General features: G+C 36.8%; 2 protein-coding genes and 3 long non-coding RNA genes across 7 annotated transcripts; 2 read left to right on the top strand and 3 right to left on the bottom strand.

Annotated features, from left to right (window-relative positions):
* The first annotated feature begins 4,459 nt into the window (after positions 1-4,459).
* LOC122316978 (protein GLUTAMINE DUMPER 5-like) lies at positions 4,460-5,376 on the top strand. The gene has a single exon (XM_043133854.1). It carries the CDS (start codon positions 4,661-4,663, stop codon positions 5,216-5,218), a length of 558 nt encoding a protein of 185 aa, XP_042989788.1. The 5' UTR covers positions 4,460-4,660; the 3' UTR covers positions 5,219-5,376.
* An 820-nt stretch (positions 5,377-6,196) lies between these two features.
* On the top strand, positions 6,197-8,777 carry LOC122316979. 2 transcript variants are annotated; one of them, XR_006244339.1, is made up of 3 exons: positions 6,197-6,211; positions 6,306-6,534; positions 8,011-8,777. It is a non-coding gene; the product is annotated as an uncharacterized LOC122316979 (long non-coding RNA). The 2 variants fall into 2 exon arrangements; XR_006244338.1 differs by lacking the exon at positions 6,197-6,211 and having other exon boundaries at positions 6,239-6,534.
* LOC122316980 lies at positions 6,243-8,071 on the bottom strand. The gene is made up of 2 exons (XR_006244340.1): positions 7,935-8,071; positions 6,243-6,815 (listed from the first exon to the last, which is right to left on the bottom strand). It is a non-coding gene; the product is annotated as an uncharacterized LOC122316980 (long non-coding RNA).
* Positions 8,778-10,774: 1,997 nt separating the features above from the next.
* Positions 10,775-12,029, bottom strand: LOC122316989 (protein ENHANCED DISEASE RESISTANCE 2-like). The gene has a single exon (XM_043133864.1). The coding sequence runs from the start codon at positions 11,768-11,770 to the stop codon at positions 10,874-10,876; it is 897 nt and encodes a 298-aa protein (XP_042989798.1). The 5' UTR covers positions 11,771-12,029; the 3' UTR covers positions 10,775-10,873.
* Positions 12,030-16,292: 4,263 nt separating this feature from the next.
* Positions 16,293-17,254, bottom strand: LOC122316990. Of its 2 annotated transcripts, XR_006244344.1 has the most exons (3): positions 17,090-17,249; positions 16,880-16,974; positions 16,293-16,718 (listed from the first exon to the last, which is right to left on the bottom strand). It is a non-coding gene; the product is annotated as an uncharacterized LOC122316990 (long non-coding RNA). The 2 variants fall into 2 exon arrangements; XR_006244343.1 differs by lacking the exon at positions 16,293-16,718 and having other exon boundaries at positions 16,722-16,974; positions 17,090-17,254.
* Between the last annotated feature and the right edge of the window lie 8,515 nt (positions 17,255-25,769).

Raw genomic sequence — 25,769 nt, 5'->3', positions numbered from 1 at the left:
AATTATCGGTAAGTTAAAGTCATACGTTGCTTGTAATTAGGTCTCCGCACTGGATTCAACCTCGTTCAGGAAGGCAGAGAGAGATCATCAACGATTAGGAACCAATATATAATCAAAACTTTATAACCCAAGATTTACAAGTAATTAATTAATGAAGTAAGTTTTAAGTAGGAAGAACCAGATCATCATTATCTGCTAAGGTTGTGAAAAGAAAGGAGCAACTATATATTATCTTTGGAGAATCAAATTAATTAATTAGTTGATCACGAACTATCACATCAACTCCAAGTGGCGTTGAGAAAAAAAAAGGGAGGGGGGGCATCAAAATAGGTACAAAACCTAGTGGAGAGAGAGAGAGAGAGAGAGAGAGAGAGAGAGAGAGAGAGAGAGAGAGAGAGAGAGAGAGAGAGATTGGATCCGGAGGTGCCATTGTATGTGAACCTAGCTAGCTAGCCAAATAGAATATGGAATCCATACACAGAGAGAGAGAGAGAGAGAGAGAGAGAGAGAGAGAGAGAGAGAGAGAGTAGTATCAATCCTTACGTTATATATTCATGATCAACTCAGGAAAGGTGAAAAACAAATTTGAAACATGTTGCATGCAAATGAGTTAAAGTTGATGAATTAAGTTCGAATTCGAGTGTAAGCTAGCAAAGGAGAAAGGACTTGACACGTAAAGTGAATATAAAATTTAGGAAAGAATATTTGGCAATAAGCGACGGGACCAGAAAAAAAATAAAAATACAAAATAGAGCTGATAGTTTTAGTTATAGCAAGCTCAAGGGAATTGTAGAAAGGAGGGCATTGACAAAGGAATCCAAGAGGCCAAGTGATAAACAACGACTTTGTTTGCAGGGAGATCGACATCAGAGAGAACAACATGAATGATTCATGAAAGAGAGAGATTTAATTTAGTTAACTGCATGCAGGTATATATATTTTGAGTCATGAGGTCCAATTGCTTGAAGTTAATTGATCTGGACGATTTATATTAATTGTATTGATCGTGTTTTCCCTTTCCTTCATTCTTTATTTCTAATTTCTAATAATTTCCAGCTTGAAATTACTTCCTAGCTACTTCAGTATTTTGGTTTTGACACAAGGTGTATATAATATATATAGATTGGTTTTTACAGCTTCCTAACTCAAAACATCATGGGATCATGCATGCATGCATGCAGCCTAGCTAGCTCTATCCCTTCGAATCGATGATTATCGCCCTTGATCGAGGTAATTACAAGATGGAATCTAGATCAGAAAGCAAAAGCTTGCTTTGGTTGTATGCAAAGCATATACCTACAGACGCGCGTTCACCTCCTCCAAAGTAAGAGAGAGAAGATCTGTCCGTAATCTAAGTAAAAAGTAGAAGATTCCGGCTCGACGAAATTCAGATAACAAGACGAAGCAAAAGTTTGTGCTACTAATAGCCTAGCTAGCTAAACTCTCAGACTAGAATGCAATCATGTACGTAATTGATCAGTCCTGAAAAAGATCAATTGCCTTAATTATATTGCAGGTAAGGCTGATCTCATCTCTCCCGGCCCTCTAAGTTATGATCTTCATCCCATGCAAAATCTCTAAAATCACTAGCCATTGATGGGCCGGTTTGCATGCATTACTAAGAATAGTATGGTCACTATAAATTACGAGCTATTTAGAAAAGGTTAGGGTTCCTCCATTGAACGCATGCAATTAATTATGCTAGCTTAATTCTATGGATCATGAGTAGATTCCTATCAAGTGGATCGGTCCCAAAATGGAGATGAAGATCACCTACTTTATGTTAAGTCACATTTAGTTGACAATGTAAACTTAAAGGTGTTAATGCAATTCAAATGTCCTATCAAAATTAATAAATTCTTTCATGATATCATCATTCGGCGCCTAGTGTCAAATTATATAAGTATCTGCAACGCCTATATATATAGTACTATATATATTTATATATATATATAAGAAATTCAACGCAAAAAAAAATGTCAACTTTTGAATATAAGAAGTCCAGTTTCATGTATGGCAACTCTGCATGCCATATATATATGACTAGCTACATCGCTAGCTGCTAAAGATTCTCGCACATGCCAGTGAATTCCAACCTGCAGCCTGCATTCATACGCGCGCGCACGTACCTCTCCATATATAGTACGGTTCGGGACCCTCTCTTAAATGTGCTGTGTTACGTAGTTGAAGGCGTAAACTCCCAATACAGAGAGGGAACAAAGGAACATGATATGCCGCCAGCAATAGTGCCTGGTGGGAGGAGAGGGTGTCATCAACCGAAGCATAAAGTGGCAGTGGTGGGGCTAAATATAAATTAATGGTGGATAATGCCCTTATGTTCCCTCTTTTGTTTTTTCCCTACTAGATTCCTTTCCCGTCTCTAATTACAATCGAGTCTAGATCAATGGAGAACATTTATGTATATAGAAAAATGATTTGTATAAATTCTAATTAAATAGACAATAAGACCTGCATAATTACTTTATAAAAAAGTAGACCTCATCAGTGTAAAAAAACCTATTATTTTTGGCTAAATATAACGTAATGCATAGGTTGATTAAATATTTGGATCATGTGAAATATAGTCATGTGCATTAATAATAAATCCAAGTCTAGCTTAGTACGTACTTAATCACCAACAACACGTACGAGCATCGATCGGAAGAAGAAAAACCAACGTAAAGAGGTGATTGCATTTGGGTGGCTTGCATGCATGCAATTGCTGATCAGTGATCTCCATTAATCAACTTCACTAGTACGTACTGATCATCAGCCATTTTGATCATGTGACCAAACTGATCATGCCGTTTATTTTAATGCCTGTTGGAATTGGTTCCACTCGAATCTCAATCGTACCAAACTGATCAATATTATGTCACGTACGGTATGCATGCATGAGGTAATTAATTGTATGTATCCAAAAATAAAATAAAAAATTATGAATCTAAGATGTTTGACGAGGACCTAAAGACATCCATGCAAGCATGCATATGGTTACATATATTATATGTTCATAGTACTCTGTGTCAAACAGTTTTATATTCGACTAAAGTACTACGTACTTATACACACCTCCTTAATTTACATAAAATCCATGGCAGGCAGCTTTTATTTACTTTCTTTATACGGTACGCTGCATACAGCTGTTAATTTGATTTCTCGTACAACCAAAAAAAGCTGATCGATCGATCCCAAAGAAAGAAAACTTATAAATTAAGCCAGAGCCCTCCCTACAGAGATCATACCCCATATATATATACATATATATATATATATATATATATATATATATATATTCTGGTTTATATCATATATAACAGCTAGCCAGCCCACCTCGAAATGATCTTTATATTGGTGGGGGCCATGCATGTGTTGATTGAACGGAAAATTGATGGAAAATATCCTATCCAACCCCATATTATACGGATTGTCCTTCCTAAAAATACTAATCGAACAAAATTGAGAAGATAACAAAACAAAAAAAGATTGGCTCGATGGTGTGAGTTTAGTGCTGCAATATTAAAGACACATCATGAGTTGTTGGGGGTTGATCTCAGGCCAGATACTGTGATCGAAATCAAATCACAGTCCAAATGATGAAGCTAAAGGAAAATCACATTAGCTTTGTCGGTACTTTACCCACAACTTTTATTCTCTTTTGCTTGATGATTGTGGTGGCTTTCACTGTACAAACATATCATCATATTGAAACTTTAGTGCGCCTTTAGCAGTGGCTGCAGATAGATAGATAGGGACGCCAAAGTTAAGTGCAACAAAGAAAGTGCCTCTCCCGGCATTTCTACAACACATGCATATTGGTGGAGGTTTATAATATTACCTACCTCTCTGTGTTTCTTTTAAATGATCTTTAAAAGCAAAGAAGATTATGGATTACTTTTTCTAATTGCCAAAACGTACAACAGATCATAGTTTTGCAAATTGCTATCTATTCCTCTTTATCTTTCTTTCTAATCTGAAGAGGTGCCCACCATTAAGTGCGATTTGCAAAGACAATTTTAGCCATGGCTCGAGTAGTACTACTGATCATTTATTTTTTTATGCCAACTAAAGCCAACCTACTTATTATGTTTATTGTTTATATATATATATAAAGGCGATTTCTTTATCCATAAAATGTCAACACGTAATGATCAATTATTTAACTAGTCAGGTGAATTCATTTCGGATTACTTTTTCTTTTGATCTTTTCCGAAAGCCGAAGACATCGAAAATAGTACAACATCATGAATCACATGAAATAGGAGTAGTAGTGTTGCTGATCTTGATTTGAACCCCTGCAGGCTGCAGACACCTGTAAGTTAAAAAAAAGTAAGATGGGCAGAGCGGGTCTTTTGCCCACAGAACTGTGAATCAAAGGGTCACCATCACTCCAATATTACTGAGCCCCACCATCTCACACAGAGGCAGAGGGATCAGGCACCAGTGGATCCAACAAAACAAAATTATAACGCCCATAACGGGAAAGCAAAGGCACCAGATTTTAATCTGCTGCCTCTGCCTATAAATACCAGCCCTGCCTGTCTCTTCCTTCTCAAGCTCACCTATTTTTCTCTAGCCCTCACTTTCCTATCACCTAATTAAAGGTTCCAGAGAGAGATTTGAATAAAGAAACGAAACAAATATAAGAAGCATTGCCAGGATGAGCGCAGCAACAAAAGCTTCTTCCTTTATGCCACCAACACCATCTGTGTCACACGCGCAGCCGCAGCGCTCTCCGTGGCACTCTCCGGTACCTTATCTCTTCGGAGGGCTGGCCGCGACGCTGGGTCTGATAGCTTTCGCTTTATTGATCTTGGCTTGCTCTTACTGGAGGCTCGCTGGGCAGTTGGATGAGAGGGAAGGCCAGGACGAGAGGGATTTGGAAAGCGGCGCCGGCGAAGGAAAAGAAGCAGGGGACTCTGAAAGCAAGGTGGCAAAGGTGTACGAGGAGGAGATCCTGGTGATCATGGCTGGTGACAAGAAGCCCACGTTCTTGGCCACACCTGTATGCGCTAAAGCTGTGTCTCTTGGTTATGGGAGTGGTGTGAAAAGTGAGAACGAGGAGCGAGACAGGGCAGAGAGCTGTGAGACAATGAAAAAGGAGGTAGGTGATCGTAACGAGCATGCTACGACTGAAGAAAATACAGACTCTCAAGAGACCCCACACGCTCAAGAGCACAACCGGCGAGCCGCTTGGTTTCTTTTTGGCCTCCACTGAGGGATTTTGATGACTGTTTTCCTCTGTTTGTTTTATTTTCTTTTTCTTTTTCTTTTTTTTTTTTACTTTTGCGTTTTGGATTTTGGTTCCTTTAGTATTCGGTCATGTAAAAAAATCGCTGAGATGAAATAGAAGACGACAGAGTTTTCTCTTCCCAATTAACTACACGCAAATTGCACAAAGAAACAATCGATACCTTTTTTTAAAAAAAAAAAAAATTACGTGCAGTTACGGACAGAGTTAAGAGTCTTTTTATCTGTGATATTATTGGAAAATGAGCACACAAACATAGCCTTACAATTTTCAGGTTTTGTTTCTGAAAGCAAATTAAGAAGTTCACGTTCAGGGCATAGAAGTAGAAGTAAAAGCAGACAGAGCACAACACAAATCAAGCAAGCAAAAGCAATTGGGGAAAGGGACCCTCATTAAATATTTTTTAAGTCAGTATTCTCGATTTCACTTACATTAACAACGAAAAACATAGTGACATATAATATGCTTCACTTAGTCAGTTCTATAGGAGATGGGAGTCTGAAAGAAAAAATGTTACGAGAATAAAGAGTTCAAGATGAGGAAGCACATATTCTAATTATTGTGTTATATATATATATATATATATATATTTCCCTTTTGGTCCGGGCTACCGAGAAACGAACCGGTCACCGGTAAAAGTGGGGAAATTGGCAGGGCGTTGATGTTGGGGCACGAGAAAGACGAGGTCACTAACTTCTGCCTTGGGCTGTTTAATTTCTTGGGGTGCAAATCGGAGACACGTGTTTAATTAAATATAAGAGGATTTCCGAGGAAGGTACGCGTCCTCAGTAAGCTGTCCGTGAAGGTGTGGCGATGCGAAGCCGCGTCCCTCTTAATAAATGGGAAGGGAAGGAAAGACCGGCGTATGAATGATGAGTGATGAGGAAAATCATTTTGATTACAATACAATTATGGGCCTTTAAGAGAATTGGATTCAACAAAGTAGATTGCCACAGATGGGTAATGGGCCTCAAAATCCGGACCATTTTCGTTGCTTCTCATTATTATTATTATTCGTGTACAACTATTTAATTTACAAAAACTTTAAACACAGGCAAACGGGGCGTTTAATGGAAAAAAAAAAAAAAACCCCAAACCCTGCGCCTCCTGCCTCCACCGCTCGATGAGGCTCCCTCTCCGTTACAGAACTTCTCACTTTCCATTACCTCACCGTAACCCCTCTCAAGATCTCTTCTACTGGCAGACGGTGAGTCTATCCTCCTTCTTCGTCGTGGATTGAATCCGACTTTCGTTCACCAGGTTCCAACGTCTTCCTCTGATCTGTGAGTCGTCTCTCTCTAAATGTATCAGTTGTCTTAAACTCGAAATGTATCTCTAAACCATTGATGAATTTGATTTCCCGATAGTTCTCCAAATCCAAGAGCACTTTGATTTCACGACTCAGATTTGGGTTTTAGCCATTCTATGTTGCATAGGGAACACGATTTTGTTGTTCCCCATTCAAATCGCAGGTGCCCAATCTATGTTGCATGGGGCACGAATTTGGGTTTTTTTTTTCGTCTTTTTCAAATTTTGGGTAGAAGGAAACTGCCAGGCGTCTCATCTGCACAGGTAAAAATTAAAATTCCCATTACAGTGATTGAACTATTTTTTTGTATAATTAATAAGAGTTTTATTATCCTAAATAGGCATAGCCCAAGTAAGTATACAAGAGAAAATACCTACATGTAGAGACTAAAAAGATAGAAAAAACTAGAAAAACTCCAACACATCATCACCATTCATTACATTAGCCTTAGCCCAAAGACATAAGAGTTTTAAAGAAAAATTCCCTAATTTCATCCAAGGATCGTTCTTTGTCTTCAAAATATCTCCTGTTCCTTTCTAGCCATAGACACCCCATCAAGCACGAAGGAATCCTTTTCCAAATGGCTGCAAAAGGTTGACTCTGCCCTCCATACCTCCAACAAGCTAGTAAATTCACCACATGCTTTGGCATCACCCAAGAAATACCCATCCTTCCAAATCCAGTCTCATAAGCTCCTTTTACTTCATTTGAACACCAACTAGCCCCACATACCCCATATTTAACATCTATCACTATTGGGAAATCTTTACATTTGAAAGTGGCAGAACTTTGAAGAAAAGAAATGGATTTGGAAGGAAGTGAAAGGGTGAGTCAAGTTAGTTTTGGTGGGTTTGACAGTAATGTCAGAACGAAAGATCTTGTGGAATGCTTAGAATACAAAGTTGGAACTGTTTTTAGGTGCAGACTGAATACTTCTCAACTCTTCTTAATACTTCTCAATACGCAAACTCACCCGCCAAGGGCTAAGCCCAAGTGGTGAAGGCCTTGGTCTTGGAGTATCACTCCCTTCAAGGTCTAAAATTCAACACATCATGGGTGCAAACAATCCTTTGGGACCCCATCCCCCCGATGAAAAACCAGCAATTTAACAAGTTTCGTATAGGGAAACTTCCGAGGGTGTTGTGCACAGGACTAGGGTTTACTTTACAGGAATAGGTCCGAAGGGCTCTGCCTTGGAGAGGTTTTCCGACATTAAAAATAAAATATAAAAATAAAAATGATACTATTTTCTCTTTTAAAAGCACAAGCAAGTATGCAGTGATAAAATGTAATTTTAAGATGGAATTTGTGGTAATAGACATCAACGAGATCAAATGCTATAATGATACATCATATCTAGTAATTTTGTTGCACCTGGCTTCGTCTCCATGCATGTGGTATAGAACAGTTGATGATGATATTGAAGAACCTGTGCCATTTGATTTGTTAGATGATGATGATCCTTGGATCCGAACCACATATTTTACGCCAAGTGGGGACATTGGTCGGTGTAGTTCTTATAGAGTTTCAATCCCACCCCGCCATGGTGTCAAGTGGAGAAGGACAATGGAATATCTTAAAGAACAAAGAGTGCACGAGATCTACCTTGACAAGCCACTTAGGATCAGGGATGAACCTGAATTTGGGCTGCCCTTATCAGATCCTTTCTTCTGTATTCAGTACAAGCAAGGGATAGCTTTTGAGATAGTGTTCTTGGTGAATGCTGTCTGGCGCATATTCAGTCAGCACCAGTTGTCAGACAATTTCTTCAATTTATTGAGTAGCCAACCCAAAGAGGTCAACATTGCTGCACTAAAGTACATATGTTCTTACAGACGCCTGGTGTTCGATGCCCTCAGGAGTTAGGAGGCTGAAAACGGTTCAGGATTGGTTGTTGCGGAATCCCAAGCTTTTTAAGAGCCCTAGACAGCTTGACGATATTGTTGAAGTTAGGAGGTTGGTCATTACACCAACAAAAGCATATTGTCTTCCACCAGAAGTGGAGCTTTCCAACAGAGTTCTCAGGAAGTATAAAGGAGTTGCTGATAGGTTTTTAAGGGTCACTTATATGGATGAAGGAATGCAGACAATGAATTCCAATGTTCTTAACAGCTACGTCTCATCTATTGTAAAGCTTATCACATCAAACTCTTATCCACAAAAAACAAAAAATATTCCAAAGGGTGAATAGCATTTTGAAAAGTGGATTTCATGTTTGTGGTAGGAAGTATTCTTTTCTAGCCTTCTCATCCAATCAATTGAGGAACCGTTCTGCCTGGTTTTTTGCTGAAGATGGAAAGATAAATGGAAAGTTACCCAGACGAACATTGCGATTAAATGGTTTTTTAATACATTTATTACCACGCAACAGAGCAAAATATTTTAAGAGACGAAGGTGGATTTGTCTAGCATGATATTAAATTGAAATGGCATTGGAGAATTATATCCACGCCGTCTCTTGCCCAAAAAGTGAGTTGAGTGTGCGTGCAAGAAGATAAAATGAATTTAAGCCCTGATTTACAGGGAGAGACTGATCAAGAGTATGCCATTATCTTTTCTCATCACAACAACCTCTCAGATCAATGGCGATTAAGTACAACAAAATGTCAAATTAATAGACTTAAAGCTAGTACGTGTTCCACTTCTGACCAGTGCATTTGATTCATTATTCTATACACAAATCATAAAAAAGAAAATTTACACACAGTCGTCTGTGTATTCTATTACAATCAAGCTCTTAAGCAAGCAAGCAAGAATCAAGATCGCTGCGCAGGATTACAGACACGTGCAGCAATCAACATACAAGGACATCCGTGTGAACTCTCAATCTATGACTCCCAATTGATCTAAATCACGGTAGAAGAATAAGCAATAATTGTTGTAAAACCAGAATCATAGACATTAATCCAAATGTGGGTAACTTTACATACCTCCTAAAATTAATTTGCCACTAGTTTTCCAATTGCTCACAACCAGTTGTCATGAGTCGTAAGTAATAGTCATAAATAATAATAATACTAATAATAATAATAATAATAATAAAAGTATTAAGACCTCGTGACTGATCGCGTTTAATAGAATAGAATTCTTCAACTGAAATCCAGTTATCAAGTCCGACAAATGACACCCAGGATAATCACTTCTTTTCTTATTATTGTTATGTGGGAAAAAGAAGAAGAAAGGGAAATGTCAGTGTCTCTTTGGTCCTTGTAACGCCTAACAACTGGATGATAATTATATACACAAACCACCCACGAGATTCTTGATTCTGAGGAAGGAGAGAGCCTGTATGGAATCAAATTCTTCTGTTGGATTCTTTAGTTAAAATGGCAGTCCCTACCATAGGCTTCTTTTTCTGTTTTCAGAAAATTGTATCTTGGGTCGATAGAACAACAGCTGATGAATTTTCATCACAATTTTAGTTAACAACAGTTTAGGATTAAATAAAAAAAGGAAAAAAATCCATCACAAATAGAGTGGCAGGACAAATAGTATTGCTTTGAGCTGGCTGCAGATCCACGAAGAGTGAGAATAAATAATAATAAAACCATTAATTATTTTTATGAGATAGAGAAGCCTTGAAGGGGCATCAAGATCTAATCTCCCCCCAAGTTGAGTGGACATAAATAAATCATTTCATTTTCACCATCGGCTCCGCGCCATCTCTATAAAAAGACCCAAGATCCATCACCACTACCAGCTACCATTCTTTCTTCTTCCCAACTCCATCCTACTTTCAAAAGTAAAACCCGACTGACAACTCTGTTATGCATCTACTAAAATCTTTAGTTATACAGTTAAAATGAAATGAAATATTTTTTTAAAAGTTAAATAAAATATTATTATAATATAATTTTTTAATATTAATTTTGTTTTAAAATTTAAAAAAATTAAATTATTTATTATATTTTATTATTATAGAGAAATATAAATAATAAAAAATAATAATATTTTATTATTATAGAGAATATAATGATTAATTTAAAATAAATTTTAAGTGTAGTTAAAAAGTTAAGTATTTTTTAAATTTTAAATATTAAAATAATCGATTCAAAACCAATGCTCTAAATATACCAAAATAAACTGCATTTCTTTAGGAGGAAAGCAAACGCCACCCACCCACCAACGCACTGAAAGAAAACAGCCAATTGTTGTTAACAACATTTTATTGTCTATAAATACACCCCCGGCACCGATCCCCCCCCCCCCCCCCCTCTCCATTTTCAAAAATAAAACAAAGGGGCTAATATTACATATTCTAAAAATAAATTAACACTAAAATCTCCATTAATTAGGCATTCTCATCGTCATCTTCATTCATCCTCACCGTCGCCTGAGTCGCGGTGGTTCACCTTAGAAAATCCCACCACACGCGCCACCGTGTGCGCGTCCACCACCTTAGCCGACGACATTTCCATCTGGCAAACCCTAACCGCACCGATCAGCCTCTCGGGCAACTCATCCTCTGCCTGCGCCTCCACCACGAACCCCATGTCTATGGTCACGCTCGTTACATACCCCAATGCGAGGTGCAGAATCGCGCTGGCTATCGCTGAGCTCCCAATGTCCACGTCGATTTCCAAGTAGTTAGATCCTCTGTGATAATTACATGTCAGAGCCTTACCTAACAGACACGCACCGTAATTCCCCACCGCCTTCTTCACGATCCACGGGCCCTTCACGATCCGGTTCACGATCTTGAACCGCTGGTTCCGGAACGAGTCGTCACCATTAACGAACCGGTAGAGAAGAGAACCGGAGGGGATAGGATCCTCAGTGGCGAAGTAGAAAACGGCGCTGTGGTGGTCCTTCCCGGGGACTTGGAGGTTGACGGCGAAAATAAAGCTCTTTAGGGATTTGCCCAGGGCCTGGGCCTTGCCGAGAGCGTGGGATACGCGGTTGTCGGAACGGGCGAGTACGTTGTCGAGTTTGGTAGTCGACTTCAGCCAATCCATGCCCGCTGGGGAGAGTAGGTACTCGCCGGAGGGGGTTTTGGTACGTTTTGTATAGTAGTTCTTGGAGCGGAGGGAGAAGAGGTCGCCCGGGGGTGAGGCCCAGCCGTTGGTTCCTGTGTGGAGGTCCACGTTGCGCAATGATCCCCCGTTGATGGACTCCGATATCCATTCCGCCGGGGGGGCGGTGGTTATGGGCTCGCCGGATGGGGAGCATCGTTCTCCGGAGACTCTATGATTTTGCTTCGTAGGGCACATGTTAATTTCACACCCACACACACACTCAAGACTTCCTCTCCGTCTCTCTCTAAGCTCATTAGTTTTGCGAGGACTCTCTTCGGGGTTAAGAGAGCAACACGGTTGCGGCCAGAGGCGTATATTGTGCTGTATAATAACTAATTTAAGAATGGAAACCAAAAGCTAAAAGATACCCTTCGGTTTCGAGGAAACTACGAGGGTACCCTTAGTTAATTTGGTTTGCAAACTAATAAATAAATGATCTTGCATGACCTAATTAAACCTGTCCCAAATGTACACATTTCATTCCCTTTAGAAGAAAAAACTGTTTGATAATGATAAATTGATAATTGCCTTCTTAACTTTTTCATCTATGACACAATCGTATTAAATTGCATATTTACAACACAGGCCTGATTTGGATATCTTAATATAGGTAATCCGAGATGAAAATGGAATAAATAACTCTGACTAAATGGCTCATTTTGAATTGAAGAAAATAAACAAGAAACAAAAACGAGTTGCGCGTATCATAATATTAATTCCATCCCAAAGAATTGAATAAATGAAAATTTTTTGAAATTTGTAATGACCAATAAAAACTAACAAGTTTAAAGGATAAATAGAAAATTATAAAGTAAACCTAAATGTTTTAACTTTAATAAACAAAGTGCTGATGAAGATAAGTTAAATTTCGAACTATCTTGATTGAAAATACATGACATAGTATTGTGATTATACAATGTAATCTATTTGGACCCATTCCAGCAATCAAAGTAGATGAAAAATACACAAAATCTCTCAATGATTATCAAAATGGTGCTACTACTCAATCTCATGATTTTACTCCCTCAAAGTTAACAACAGTACAATTACATTTTTTTCCATTTTTCTTTTAAGTATTTTTTAAACAAATTTAAATATTTAAAAAACACAATATTAGGAGAAATTTTCGTTAGGGGTCTAAAACCCATACTGACAACCCCAAGCCCATCACTTTCCTTGGACCCCATGAATCATGATGTCACCAATTCAAGCCCGTGAGGGACCTCCCAACAACTCAAGGCAAGCCCCTGACTAATATGTGTTGGAAGCAACCACCCGAGATGCGATGGGATGTTGCTGGAACAACACGGGAAATCTTTGTTGGAAGAAAGTGAGAGAAACACGTCAAAAAAAAATGACGGAATTGAGCAATAACACCAGAAGACCACACCCATTAAATGAAGATATCAGACAATCACGCTACATTAAATAACTGATATCAGAAGACCACGCTACATTAAAGACAGCATGACTGTGGTGGCTCCCGAAAAGGCTTCCTAGACCATCAAGAGCCACTCTTTTTCCTGTTGCAGGATACCGATTGAGCGAAAGTCCAAACTGCTGAACAACCTGGCCCAAAGGCTTATAAAATACGACGTTAACATATAAATTTACTAATAATCACTTTCTTAACCATTAAAAAAAATAAAATAAAATATACGAGCAGACAAAATAAAGAAACAACATCATAGAACTAAATAGTATTATCCTTATCAAAATAGATAAATTACGAGTATGTACAAAAATGAACGATAGTTTGAAAAGCTTTTTATATTCATACCTTGACATAATATCCAAACAGAAAATACACACAACAACCTCACACTTTTTTATATTATTAAAAAATGTAAATTTTTTATTTTACTATTTTCTATTTTATATTTTAAAAATGATGGTATGTTGGGTATGAAACTACTATGTAGCATGCCTTATGTCCAAAAGATATGTAGATATTATTGCTTTTACAATTATTTTATTATTCTTGCAATATAATGGCATTATGGTAATTTAATGGAATACAATGAGTTTATCATAAACCGTACAAATCGACAAGGTAACGATCATAATCTTGACAGCGAGAGGTGCTTCATTGACGTTGACGATCAAGATAGCAACACGTGGTGGTCAATGAGAACTAGACAGACGTTAAGATTCTACTTGACTAGTAAGATTTCTTAAATAAAAATTTTAAATTTTTAAATAATAATAATATTAAAATATAATATTTTAATATTATTATTATTTAAAAAATTTAAAAAAAAATTAAATTATTTATTATATCTTATATAAATATTTAAAAAAATTATAATAATAAAATAAAAATTTTATTTTTAAGATAAAAAATCTTGATGTCCAAATCAAACCTAAATGAACAGCAAGCTGTGAGTAGTTCATAGTTCACTCGATTTTTACGCTCTTATGTCACTAAAGCGCCCCCCCCTCCCCCCCCCCCCCCCCCCCCCCCCCCCCCCCCCCCCCCAAAATTATGAAACGTGGAATTTGTGAATGGGTCCAACCGTCGCGGCTTACAACCTTAGGAAAACCACAGAAATTTTGTACCAAAATTCTTTACCGAAAAATTATTATTATTATTTTACTTAGTGATCAAGTATTTGTTTTAAATGAATATGTGATTTTTTTTAATTTTAAAAAATATTTAAATAGTTTAAAAAATGGTGAAAGAAAAAGTGAAAAAAAAAATGTAGTGATCAGTAGAAGATTTCGGTGGAAATCTTCTGTGGACAGGGCAACGTCCCCTACAACCTTATTACAGGGTGGACTGGTCTGTGCTCATAACCAGTGACAAATGACGATGGAAAATAATTATTGTTTGCACGAGTTTATGAATAACGTTGTCCCTCTAAATATTTACAAAGAAGCTATTTAGATCACGATAAAGCGCACGAATATTCAAACTTCTACTTAAATCAAAATATATTAATGGTTAGAATTAGTAGTGACACTAATTCTTATTTGTTAAGTTAACAAAATATGAGAGAGATAGACCTGAAATTCATCGGCAAGTTTGCCCTTTATGACTTTTATGATAAGCTGACTTTATTCTCCATCTTTTGTCTCTTTGGGTAGGTGTCAAGCTACCGAGTGCTGACCTCACCTAAAAAACTTAAATGCATCTCATCAAAGGCTGAGAATATTTATTCCCTTATCTTATTATATTTACTAAAAATAAGATCTTTGAGAGGTGTGTATTCATGAAATTCAATACTATTGTAGATAAAATCAGCTACCACTAATCCTAAAAAAATGAGCCCCAATTCAATCGGCCACGCTGGGCAGTTCTAAATTTCATGAAATGGCATGAAAAAAGAAACCCAAAAAAATTAAAAATAAATAATGGCAGTGAACAATAATGAAAAAGGAGATGGTGGAATATAACCCTACATTTCACATTAAAGGGTAAATGAATTTCAGATAGCAGGGCGTCACACGTAATATACTTCTCCCAAGTCATGTTTTGCTTATCACTTCCATATTTCTTTCAATTGATATGGAAAAATGGGTCCAATTCATTGAGGATCTCATCAGGTATAAATATTTTGAAACCATGAGCCACTGACAATCTAATTCTCTCTGATTCTATCCTGCGACGTGCAGCTGATAATGCAGAAAGCTTTTCCTTTTTAGTTTGTTTTAAGTGTTTTACGTAGCTTCTAATTTTAATATGTACATAGGTCAGGAATATTTTTCATGAACAAAAATCTACAACTGCAAAAGTACGACAAAGTCCAAAAAAGCAGCATTTCGATATTTCCATCAAGGGCTATCAACGGTACTTTGGTGTCCCAATTTCCCCAATCCCCTAGTGAAGATAGCTGAACTTTCCCACGGAGAACACAGGTTAGGCGCAATATTCACGCTAGGTATGTGTCGTCATACTCAAAAGCCTTCTAAGTTCTAACTCCTACATGCAGTGCACAAATTAAAAATATCAGAAAACCGTGACTTGGAAATCATTCGGCTTCAGAGAGAACAAGAATCCTACTAATGACGTATAATATTCTCACTAATAAGTAAATTGGCAAAAACATATTGAAATGGCAGGTACCCTGGAAATCAAATAAACATGGTCCTCGCACTAACGCACACCAACTTTCTTTAGCCCCAAACAGCAACTGAATGTAGGCCAATATCTGAAGACCATTAAAGTATCAAAAGACTACTTGTACCATTATAGGAAAAGAACGACTACATTGGGTCAGTTTGTAGCGCAATAACACTAGGGATCTACGCTTGGGTTCCCATTTCTATTAACAATTTAACAGTACCGTTTTCATCAGTAGTTCACCTGCCTATGGCATAGAGGTAGATTCACCAAAAAAAATGAAAGGAATCATGGATAAGCTTTCATCAATAATTTGCCTGGCTATAAGATAAAAAGAAATATTTTTAGTCACAAAAGAATTTTACAAATATAAATCCACATAATGATGGTAACATGATATGAAACGTTAGATTGTAAAATTTCTTTTTATCTTAAAGTAAATATAACCAATCATAAGAAACCATCTCATTTTATGGATTCATATTTGTGTAATACCTATCTCTAGCACTTCTCAAGATAGAATAGATCCACCTAAAAAGGAAAAATAAGAGCGGCCTAGCGGGTAACCCATAACTCGCAACCAAAGACAGATCTGAATCTACTTGCGTAGAACTTTTTAAAATGTGCATTTCCTTTCCTAGTGATTCAAGAATATTAGTACAACAAACCTCGAGTAAGCTTGGAATACTTAAGGATGCGATACATAAAAATCCATATTTGCTGCATGACATTTTTTCCCGTTGCAATTTTCTCGGCTACCAAACGGACCATATCGCGGAACTACTCTAAAAAGTTTGTAAAAAATATTAGTCTGTAAAAGAAACTGATAGACCCTAATTTCTCAGCAACCAAACTGAACCTAAGCAAGTATACGAGGAAATAACCTTAAAACACGGACAAACGAGCGAGTGTTACGGCGACTACTTCCTAAAACTACATTAATCAACAGAAAAATAATAAAAACTAATACAAATCAAGTCCTCTAAGAATTTCAACAACCAAGATCCGAGAACAACTCCGTTTGGTCTCAGTTCGCTTTGCTTCAACCGTATCAACCATCGATTCACACGTGATAAAAGTCTATTTAAACACCAAGCAATGCAGTTATTATATTGATAACGAAAAAATAACTTTACCAGACAATTCTATTAATTAAACGTATTACTAGTATTTCTTTTTTTTTTTTTTATAAGTACTAGTATTTCTTTCCAGAGCAATCGACGGATTAGGGTTTGACCAACCTTCTTCATCTTTCTGCATCCAAATCAGGCGTTCCTTAATGTGCTTTCCTCCTTTGAGGCTGTTTCTCGGTCGCTAATCTGTAAATCCAGTAGACCTGGAAGAAAGAAATACGAATGGAGAGGAAATCAGAGACCCGCTTGGAGCTGGAGTGAGAATGGGAAGGAAGAAAGTTAAAAAGAGAGAGCGGAGAGCGGGGTTTCTGAAAGTACCAGAGCGAGGACGTGGGCTGCTATTAATGCAACTACCAAGAGAGGCACTGCCTGGAGGAACCATGGCCACGAGAAGGATGACGGTGGTTCATTCGCCATTTTCAGAAAGAGGGAGCTTGTGCGAAAAGCCAGCAAGCGGGGGGTTTTGAAATTCACCTAAATGCGTTTTTACTATATAATATTTTATTTAACTTTTAATTTTAATCTAAAATAATATATTCTCGTCTCGTTATCTAAATTACACCTTAATCTGTCACTGGCTCTCAAGTACACTTATATTTATTTTAGAATTCTATTATATATTAACATTTTTATATATTTTTTATATATTATACTAAAGTGATTTGTTAAAATATTTATTTTATATTAAAAAGCTGATTAACCAATCATATTAATATAATATATAAAAAATATGTAAAAGTGACTGTATATATAATATTTTATTATTTTATCTATTGAATATTTTTAACAATTTTTTGAGTATTAAAAAAAATTACATAAAATCATCTATAACTATTTTTTTTTAACAATTAAGAAAATTAAAACACATGAATAGGGGTGTTCAACCGGGTACCGGACCGGATATTTGGGTTTATCCAGCCCGAAAATCGGGTGTCAAATCCGAACTGGGTTCCGGCCCGGGTATACCCGGTTATGACCCCGGGCCGAAACCCGGCTTAATCCGGGTATTGGGTTGTACCCGGTTTTTTTTTTAGTCTGTTTTAGAAGCAGATTTTTTTTTAAATAAAAACCTATATTTTATATGAAAATGTTGAAAAGCATAATTCTTTTATATTTATTTGAAAAATTAAAAAAAGTGTTGAAAATCGTACTTTTAAAGACTATTATATAAAAGGTTTTTCTAATTCATTAAAAACCATAATACTAAAATTTCCAAAATATTAAAATTATATAAAAATGAAAAACTAAAATACATGCAATCCATTACATATTACCTTATTTTATTATTTACACATTACATTATAATACAAAATACAAAACTACAAGATTTGAATTACAAAATAAACAACACCCTTTATTTCATCACAACAATAACCAATCAGTTTTGCCAAGCTGGGATGATATCATAAACAACACCCTCTACTTCATTACACTTGTTCAGTACTACTACTTGAGGGCTAGCCTCCTTTCATTCTTCAATCAGCTTGTCCCCTGCAACCAGCTTCTTGTGGTTCTAGAATGTGCTCCATCTAGTCGTCAACGGAGCATAGTGGCATAAAAGAGTTAAGATAGCAAAAATCCAATTATTTCAGATAACATTTAAGTAAGTAAATAGGGAGATAGAAGAGTCGTTGGTTTTGATAAAATCCACTTGGCATATCTAAATACACAACACACTGTTTTGAATTCAAGTTCCTATAAAACATTGACATTTGTGCATATCCAAATATCATCTTAAACCCAACAAAACCACATCTTCAAATCAGTTATTTCGTGTGTTGATTTCATCTAAAGCTACATCTTATATTATGCATATTTTGAGAAAACAGAGCAGTACCGAGTATCAAGCATAGAGCATTAAGCAAAGCATTGTCATCAAAATAGACTCAAATCAATAGAGATAACAAAGGAAATAAAAGATAAAGAATCAAATATCATAACTCACAAGGAACAGGGAAACATAATTCATATGGATCTGTTTATAACATCAAGCATCTGTTTATATCATAACTCACAAGGAATCATTTTCAATAAAATTTAAATAATAAACCAAATAGCATTAGATCTAAAGCTTTAGGGAAGAAAAACGCTACCACCGAAAACCCTCAAATGCTTAAAAAAAACATACACACACAAGCCATGTTTAAAAAAAAACCAACTATAATATGAGAAGAACATAAACATAGATCCAACCAGAAATTAAAAAAAGAACACATTTGTGATGAACAAAATCTTACCCAAAAGCCATATCTTACCTAAAGAAGAGGAAAGCTGAGTTGTGAGAGGCTAGGGTTTCGATGCAACAGAGAGAGAGATAAAGAGAGCTAAATAGATCGGTAGCTAAATCGGCTATATTTGGAGACAAATAAACCCATATGGCATGTACACTTGCATATATCTAGAAAAATCGACAACAACAAACAACAAAGGTAACAAGTATCTTTAAATCCAATAAAAAGCATAAAATATTTTTGACCCAAGAAACCGAGAAGATGATGAAGCAACGGAGTAAAATAGAACCAAATTACAGAGAACAAACCTTCATGGCTACTGCCTAGGGTTTCATGTGTGATAGAGAGAGAGGGAGAGGGAGAGGGAGAGAAGACCTTCCAGCCCAAGACATAGGATGAAGAAAATGGAGAGAGAGAGAGAGAGAGAGAGAGAGAGAGAGAGAGAGAGAGAGAGAGAGCATATCTGTAGATGAGTGATTCGGGGGAGGGGGGTGCAAGAGATAGACAGAGGGTCTGAAGAATGGGGTGAGTTTCATTTCCGCGGGGGGGGGGGGGGGGGGGGGGGGGGAGGAGCGCTAGGGCTTCCAAAGGATAAGCATGTGTTTATTAAATGCGGGTACCAAGTTTAAAACCCGGTACCCAGTTTGTCAAAACCGTATCCGAGCCGCATGGGCCCGGGTTTGATTATGCGGGTACCGGCCCAGATTTATTCCTGGCCGAAACCCGTAACCGGAATCCAGACTGGGCTGGGTAAAACCCAGCCTATATGAACAGTCCTACACGTGAATAGTCAAATCTGGGAACAAAAGGGAAGAATCTAGCATTTTCCTTCTTCTTCTTTTTTATCATTTTTCCTTTATTTCTTAAACAAACTCTACTTCTCTTGTGAAGAATTCAAAATTACATGCCGTCAACTCTATGGTGTTAATAATTTATTTTGGTTTTTAATTAAATATATACATATATAATATTTATATTAATTAATAATATAATTATTAACGTAATTTTTTACACACTTTTGAGCCGATCTCTCAGTAATTCAAATTTTCAATCTTAGACCTGCGAACACAAATAAAGTGGTGATGGTCGGGGAGCTTCTAATACCAAATCCAATACCTTCTTAGAGTTAGTGCAAGTATGTAGAAAGTTCGTAAATAGTTCATATAAAATTCATAGTACATGGAGATCATTTTATATACTTAATTTCTAAGGTTAATTGCCTATTCCCTCTATTAAAGATACAGGTCAACTCGCAATGTCCTCAGTCTGTTGTCATAAATATGGCATGGTCTTCTATCCCATCTGTCTAGTGGCAGGTGTGCTATGTCATATCCTCTTCCTCCTTATTTGTTGTCACGGGATCAAGAGTTATTCGCATTTACCATCTACCCATTTGTTCAGATCCTTTGGAGCTAGACGGCGTAAGGGGAATTAGGGTGGCATAACCAGCTCAGTGTTAAGGGCCCTCTATGATATAAGGGGCTTGAGCCGATCTCTTGTTCCCCTTCCTCTAGTGTTAAGGGCCCTCTATGATTTGAAGGGTTGCATAACCAGCTTAGGCCCCTTATATCTGAGCCTGCGCTCTTGGGCCTCCAGCACAAGGGAAAAGAATCTCCTTATAATAATGGTTCATATAAATAGTTAATGGAATTTTATTTAATATTTAATATTTATATTATTGGGTCTAATTTTATATTTTTAAATAGACAAGTTAATTGAAATTATTACCAAGTAGGCTTATTCATTTAGACCTTTAACATCAAATGGAATTTGGGTAATTGTGTCCCAGATAATTGATCAAAACGAATAAAAGCATGGTAGGTGCATTAAACGAACCATCAAGCTCATCTTAGGATGACTTTGAGGATGAGATAAGTACTTAAAATATATGCCAAGGGCATTGTGGCTGATGGTATGAGACCTGATTATTTAAATGAAAATTTTGAGTTTGAATCACTTCACCCATTTTTTTTTTTTTTAAAAAAAAAAAAACATATTACTATCTTAAAATAGTTGACTTTCCTACTTTAGCCTAGCGACCCTTTCACACCTTCCACATTTTTTTTAACATATGCTTACTTATATTTGTTGGTATGTGATTATAAAATGAGGGGAAAAGTTCAAAAAGATTGTTGTTAGTTAGAATGTTGATTACATAATAATGTGACGTCGCTTGAATAGACTTTCATAAAAAAGTATTTATCAAAATGTATTTTGATATAAAAGTTTTCAAAGTTCAAGATAAAGTATATTGGGTTTAGTAAATGAATCATCGAGTTGTACTGTTTTTTCTTTTTTTGCTCATTATATTTTCAATTTTATTAACTTATTTTTTAATGAGGTGTATTAGGTTTATAAAGACAATTAGAAAATATTATTTTACGTATTAATGTAATTGAATATAAGACGATGTTATAAAAAAAAAAAAAATTGAATGTAAGACTTTAGATTTAATTTAAAATTTTAAAAACCACTAATATTCTATCGTATGTTACAAAATCGAGTCATATTGTGAATGGAATATTTATATTTATAAGTAATTTTGTATTTTTTTTTATAAACACGTGACATGCACGCCTAATGAAATATATGATGGTTGAATTGAAAAAACAGTTCTTCTACATACCACCGGGGTTGCGCCCCCGCCGCGGCCATGCCCCGTCAGCCGAGTTAATTAATTAAAAAAAAAAAAAAAAGGAAAACATAAAGCGGGAAACCCGTTTCTGAAAACAAAAACAACCTTCGTGAGCCGCTTCCTTGTTTGGTCTGAACAAATTTGGGCTGAACAGAAATCGTGGGTGTTGCCGTCGTGGGTTGTCGCCGATTTGTGTGAGTGGCGGTCGTCGTCGTTCGTGAGCCGTGAGCCATGAGCCGCTTCCTTGTTTGGTCTGAACCCATTTGGCCTGAATGGAAATCGTGGGTTGTTGTCATTTAATGTTGTAGCCGATCTATGTGAGTGGCGGTCGCCGTCGTTGTTCCCAAAGCTTTGAGTCGAAGACGCGGCCGTCGATTACCTGCACAGAGAATGGAAAGTCACGGAACCGATCCAGCCAAACGTGATACACCAGTCGAACGTTAAGCTCCGGCGAGATGAGGTAAATAACTGAAGCATCATGTACATTAGTGCAGTACTGTCGGCTGTTCCTTTTCTCCATTGTACATTAGTGCAATAACGTAATCGATTTTTTTTTCTCTATGTTCTTGGTAAAAACCAGTTGTTCTAGTAGTAGGAGGGAAAAAGTGACATTTTTAGGCTTGTACAATGCAGGGGCGGACGAACATTAGTGAAGTACCGTCGGCTTGTAAGGTATATTATGGTTAGCTAGATCCAGTACTTAGATCTGTTAAAATGTTATAAATTAGTACTCTGCAATGTGACTGAAATTTCCGTAAGAGGAGGAACATGTGAGAATACAGAGAGATGAAATGCAGTGAAAATTTCTTAAACATAGGCTATGTGTCTTGCAGAGGAACAGAAATGTGCTTGACGTTGTAACTTAAAGAACATTTTTTAGGTCGATTGAGGATATGTGCATGTTGTTAATCAATATTCAGTTTAATTTTAAGAATTAATTTAAACTAAAATGGTATGCAGAAGAACTGCTAATTAAAATGGCAAGGAAATCTACTCCATGCCTCACAGCTTGTAGAATAATAACCATATATAATTTTATAATTTTCTCACTCAGTTTTAGAATAATATGCATCTCATGAGAAAGATAGATGATAGAAAAATGCAAAACTTGATGCTTGACCTGCAGTGGCTATAGATTCCTTGTGGGTGTCAGTCCCAATTTATCTAATATATGAGAAAGGGGATAGATAGTGTGAGGCAATTGTTTGACATTGGTGTTTTTTTTTTTTTTTCCCTCTTTAAATCAGAATGAAATCTTCCTAAATATGGAAAATGAATGTCATAATGCTGATGCAAAGTCTCTATATAGAAGTACTGTTGCAAAATAGTAAGCTAAGTCATAAGGTATGGATTTTATAAAATGAAAGGGCCTTATATGAGAATTTTCCATAAAATCCCCTCACATGTTGTGGATTTAAGGCCTTATTTGCATTTTTACACTTCAGATTCAGTATTTGCATTTTGCTCCCTTTCAGGATGGGAAATGGGAAAGAACACCCGTACACGCAAACACCATGTAGCTCGAAACCCCCATCCACGGTATGTTATATTATTTAATATATCATTAAAAAAATGATAACTATTGATATGAGTTGTTTTTTTACTTCCAAATTAAATGAATAACTTTATCCACCCTTTTTTTGCAGGACATATTATCAAGCTGTCCAGATTACCTGCATGGTTATTATGGAATCAATGTTGGGGAAACTGAAGCACCATGTACATCCTCTACAGTTAATGAAATTAGGGAGAATAGACCAAATCGTGAAGAAACTGATGATTGTAGTGCCGAGACATGTCAGAATGTTGATGTCGATGGTGATGATGTGATTGAGGAGCCAAAGAAGGGAATGGAGTTTAACTCATTTGAAGATTTATTGAGTTATTATAAGGATTATGATAAAAAATGTGGGTTTGGTGTAATGACAAAAAGGACTGAGAGGGCAGAAGATCAATCTATTAGATATGTCACCCTTGCTTGTACTCGTGGTGGGAAGGCCCGTAATAGGACTTTCAATGTCACCAACCCACGTCCGACAGGAAAGACCGAATGTAAGGCAAAGATTAATGCCTTAAATTATGATGGAAAACTTCGGTTGACTACAGTTCATAATGTCCATAACCATGGCCTTAGTCTAAAGAAATCTCACTTCTTTCGATGTAATAGAGAAGTGAGTGACGCCGTCAAAAGAATTCTAGATACAAATGACCAAGCGGGTGTCTGGTTGAATAAGAGTTTTGGATCTCTTGTTGTTGGTGCAGGCGGGTTTGAGAATCTCTCGTTTTTGGAAAAGGATTGTCATAATTACATCAACAAGGCAAGACATTTACGACTTGGAGCAAGTGGAGCTGGTGCGCTGCGAGAATATTTTTGTAGGATGCAGTACAAAAATCCTGGGTTCTTTGCATTGATGGATTTAGATGATGATGGGAGGTTGAAAAATGTCTTCTGGGCCAACCCCCGTAGTAGAGCAGCCTACCAATATTTTGGTGATGTGATTACATTTGACACGACATACCTGACGAATAGATATGAGATGCTGTTTGCACCATTTGTAGGTGTAAACCACCAAGGACAGTCAATTCTATTGGGAGCAGGCTTGATATCTCGGGAGGATACGGAGACCTTTGTGTGGTTATTCCAGACTTGGTTGCAGTGTATGGATGGTATAGCTCCTAAAGCTAGTATAACTGACCAAGATAGAGCGATGAAAAATGTCATTGCTATTGTTTTCCCAACGACCCGACATAGATTTTGCCTATGACATATACTCAAGAAAGTCCCTGAAAAGCTTGGTTCTTATGGTTCCTACAAAACTGGGATGAAAAATGACTTGATGAAATGTGTGTATGACAGTCAAAGTGTTGAAGAGTTTGAAACAAGTTTGGAGAAGTTAATTACCACGTACAATTTGCATGAAAATGCGTGGTTGCAAAGTCTATACACTAAGCGTCAGTATTGGGTTCCAACATTCTTGAAAGACTACTTTTGGGCTGAAATGAGTACAATACAGCGGAGTGAGAGCATGAATGCATTTTTTGATGGGTATGTTCATGCTAAGACCAACCTGAAAGAATTTGTCTACCAGTTTGACAACGCATTGAAAAGAAAATAGATAATGAAAATGCTGCAGACTTCCACTCTTTTAGTGTCACCACCCCCTGCATATCTCGATCTCCAATTGAGAAGAGGTTTCAAGATTTGTATACGAATTCTAAATTCAAGGAAGTACAACAGCAAGTTACTGGCATAATCGATATGAATCCAAAGTTACATACGAGTAATGGTGCAGTCATGACTTATATGGTAAAAGATGAAGTTCATGTGGCAGAATATACTAAACTGGTTACATATTTTGTGGACTTTAGTGAAGAATTATCGAAGGCACATTGTTCTTGTGGATTATTCCAGATGAGGGAGATATTGTGTAGGCACATCTTGACCGTATTCAGATGCAACGAGATTACAACTTTGCTAGATAGCTATATTTTAGATCGCTGGAGGAAGTATATCAAGAGGCGATACAAGTTGATCCACAGTAGTTATGATGGAGGGGAAAAACGGGCGGATTCTAATAGATATTCTGAGTTATTGAATATCTGTTATCAGATGATTACTTTTGCAGCGGGTTTGAAAGAGCATACTCAGGATGCGAAAGCTAAGTTATATGCCATGATTGATTTGTATGGTACCAACCAAGAACTCCCATTGATGACTCAAACTGGTTCCAATGTGCATTATACGACTGGGGACGCAATTACTGTCGGTGGTTCTGGGCCAGTACGCAGTCTAAATGTTGTGCATGGGAAAGGCAGACTCCCATCTCTGAGGAGAGCATCCCGGATGGAGAAAGATATGCGAAAGTCCAAAGCGAAAGCGAAGAAAACACCAGAAAATGGGAAACGCAAAGAGGTATGTTTATTTAATACAATGTTATATTTTTTTATTTTAAGATCCGATAAGATATATAACCTATTTTTTGGTTATTAGCGAGATGGAGGAGATACACCCATCTTGAACACACAGAGATCTTTATTTGGCCATTCAGAGATAGATATTGTTGGAGCTGGATTAGTGGAGGTAAATATCTAATTTATCGTCATTGTAATGAATTATGTAAATGATATGGTT

This window comes from Carya illinoinensis, chromosome 7, assembly GCF_018687715.1.
Source record: "Carya illinoinensis cultivar Pawnee chromosome 7, C.illinoinensisPawnee_v1, whole genome shotgun sequence".
In the NCBI taxonomy this organism is placed as follows: domain Eukaryota; kingdom Viridiplantae; phylum Streptophyta; class Magnoliopsida; order Fagales; family Juglandaceae; genus Carya; species Carya illinoinensis.
The sequence above is the reverse complement of the archived record's forward strand: the minus strand, read 5'-3'. Positions and strand labels throughout refer to the sequence as shown.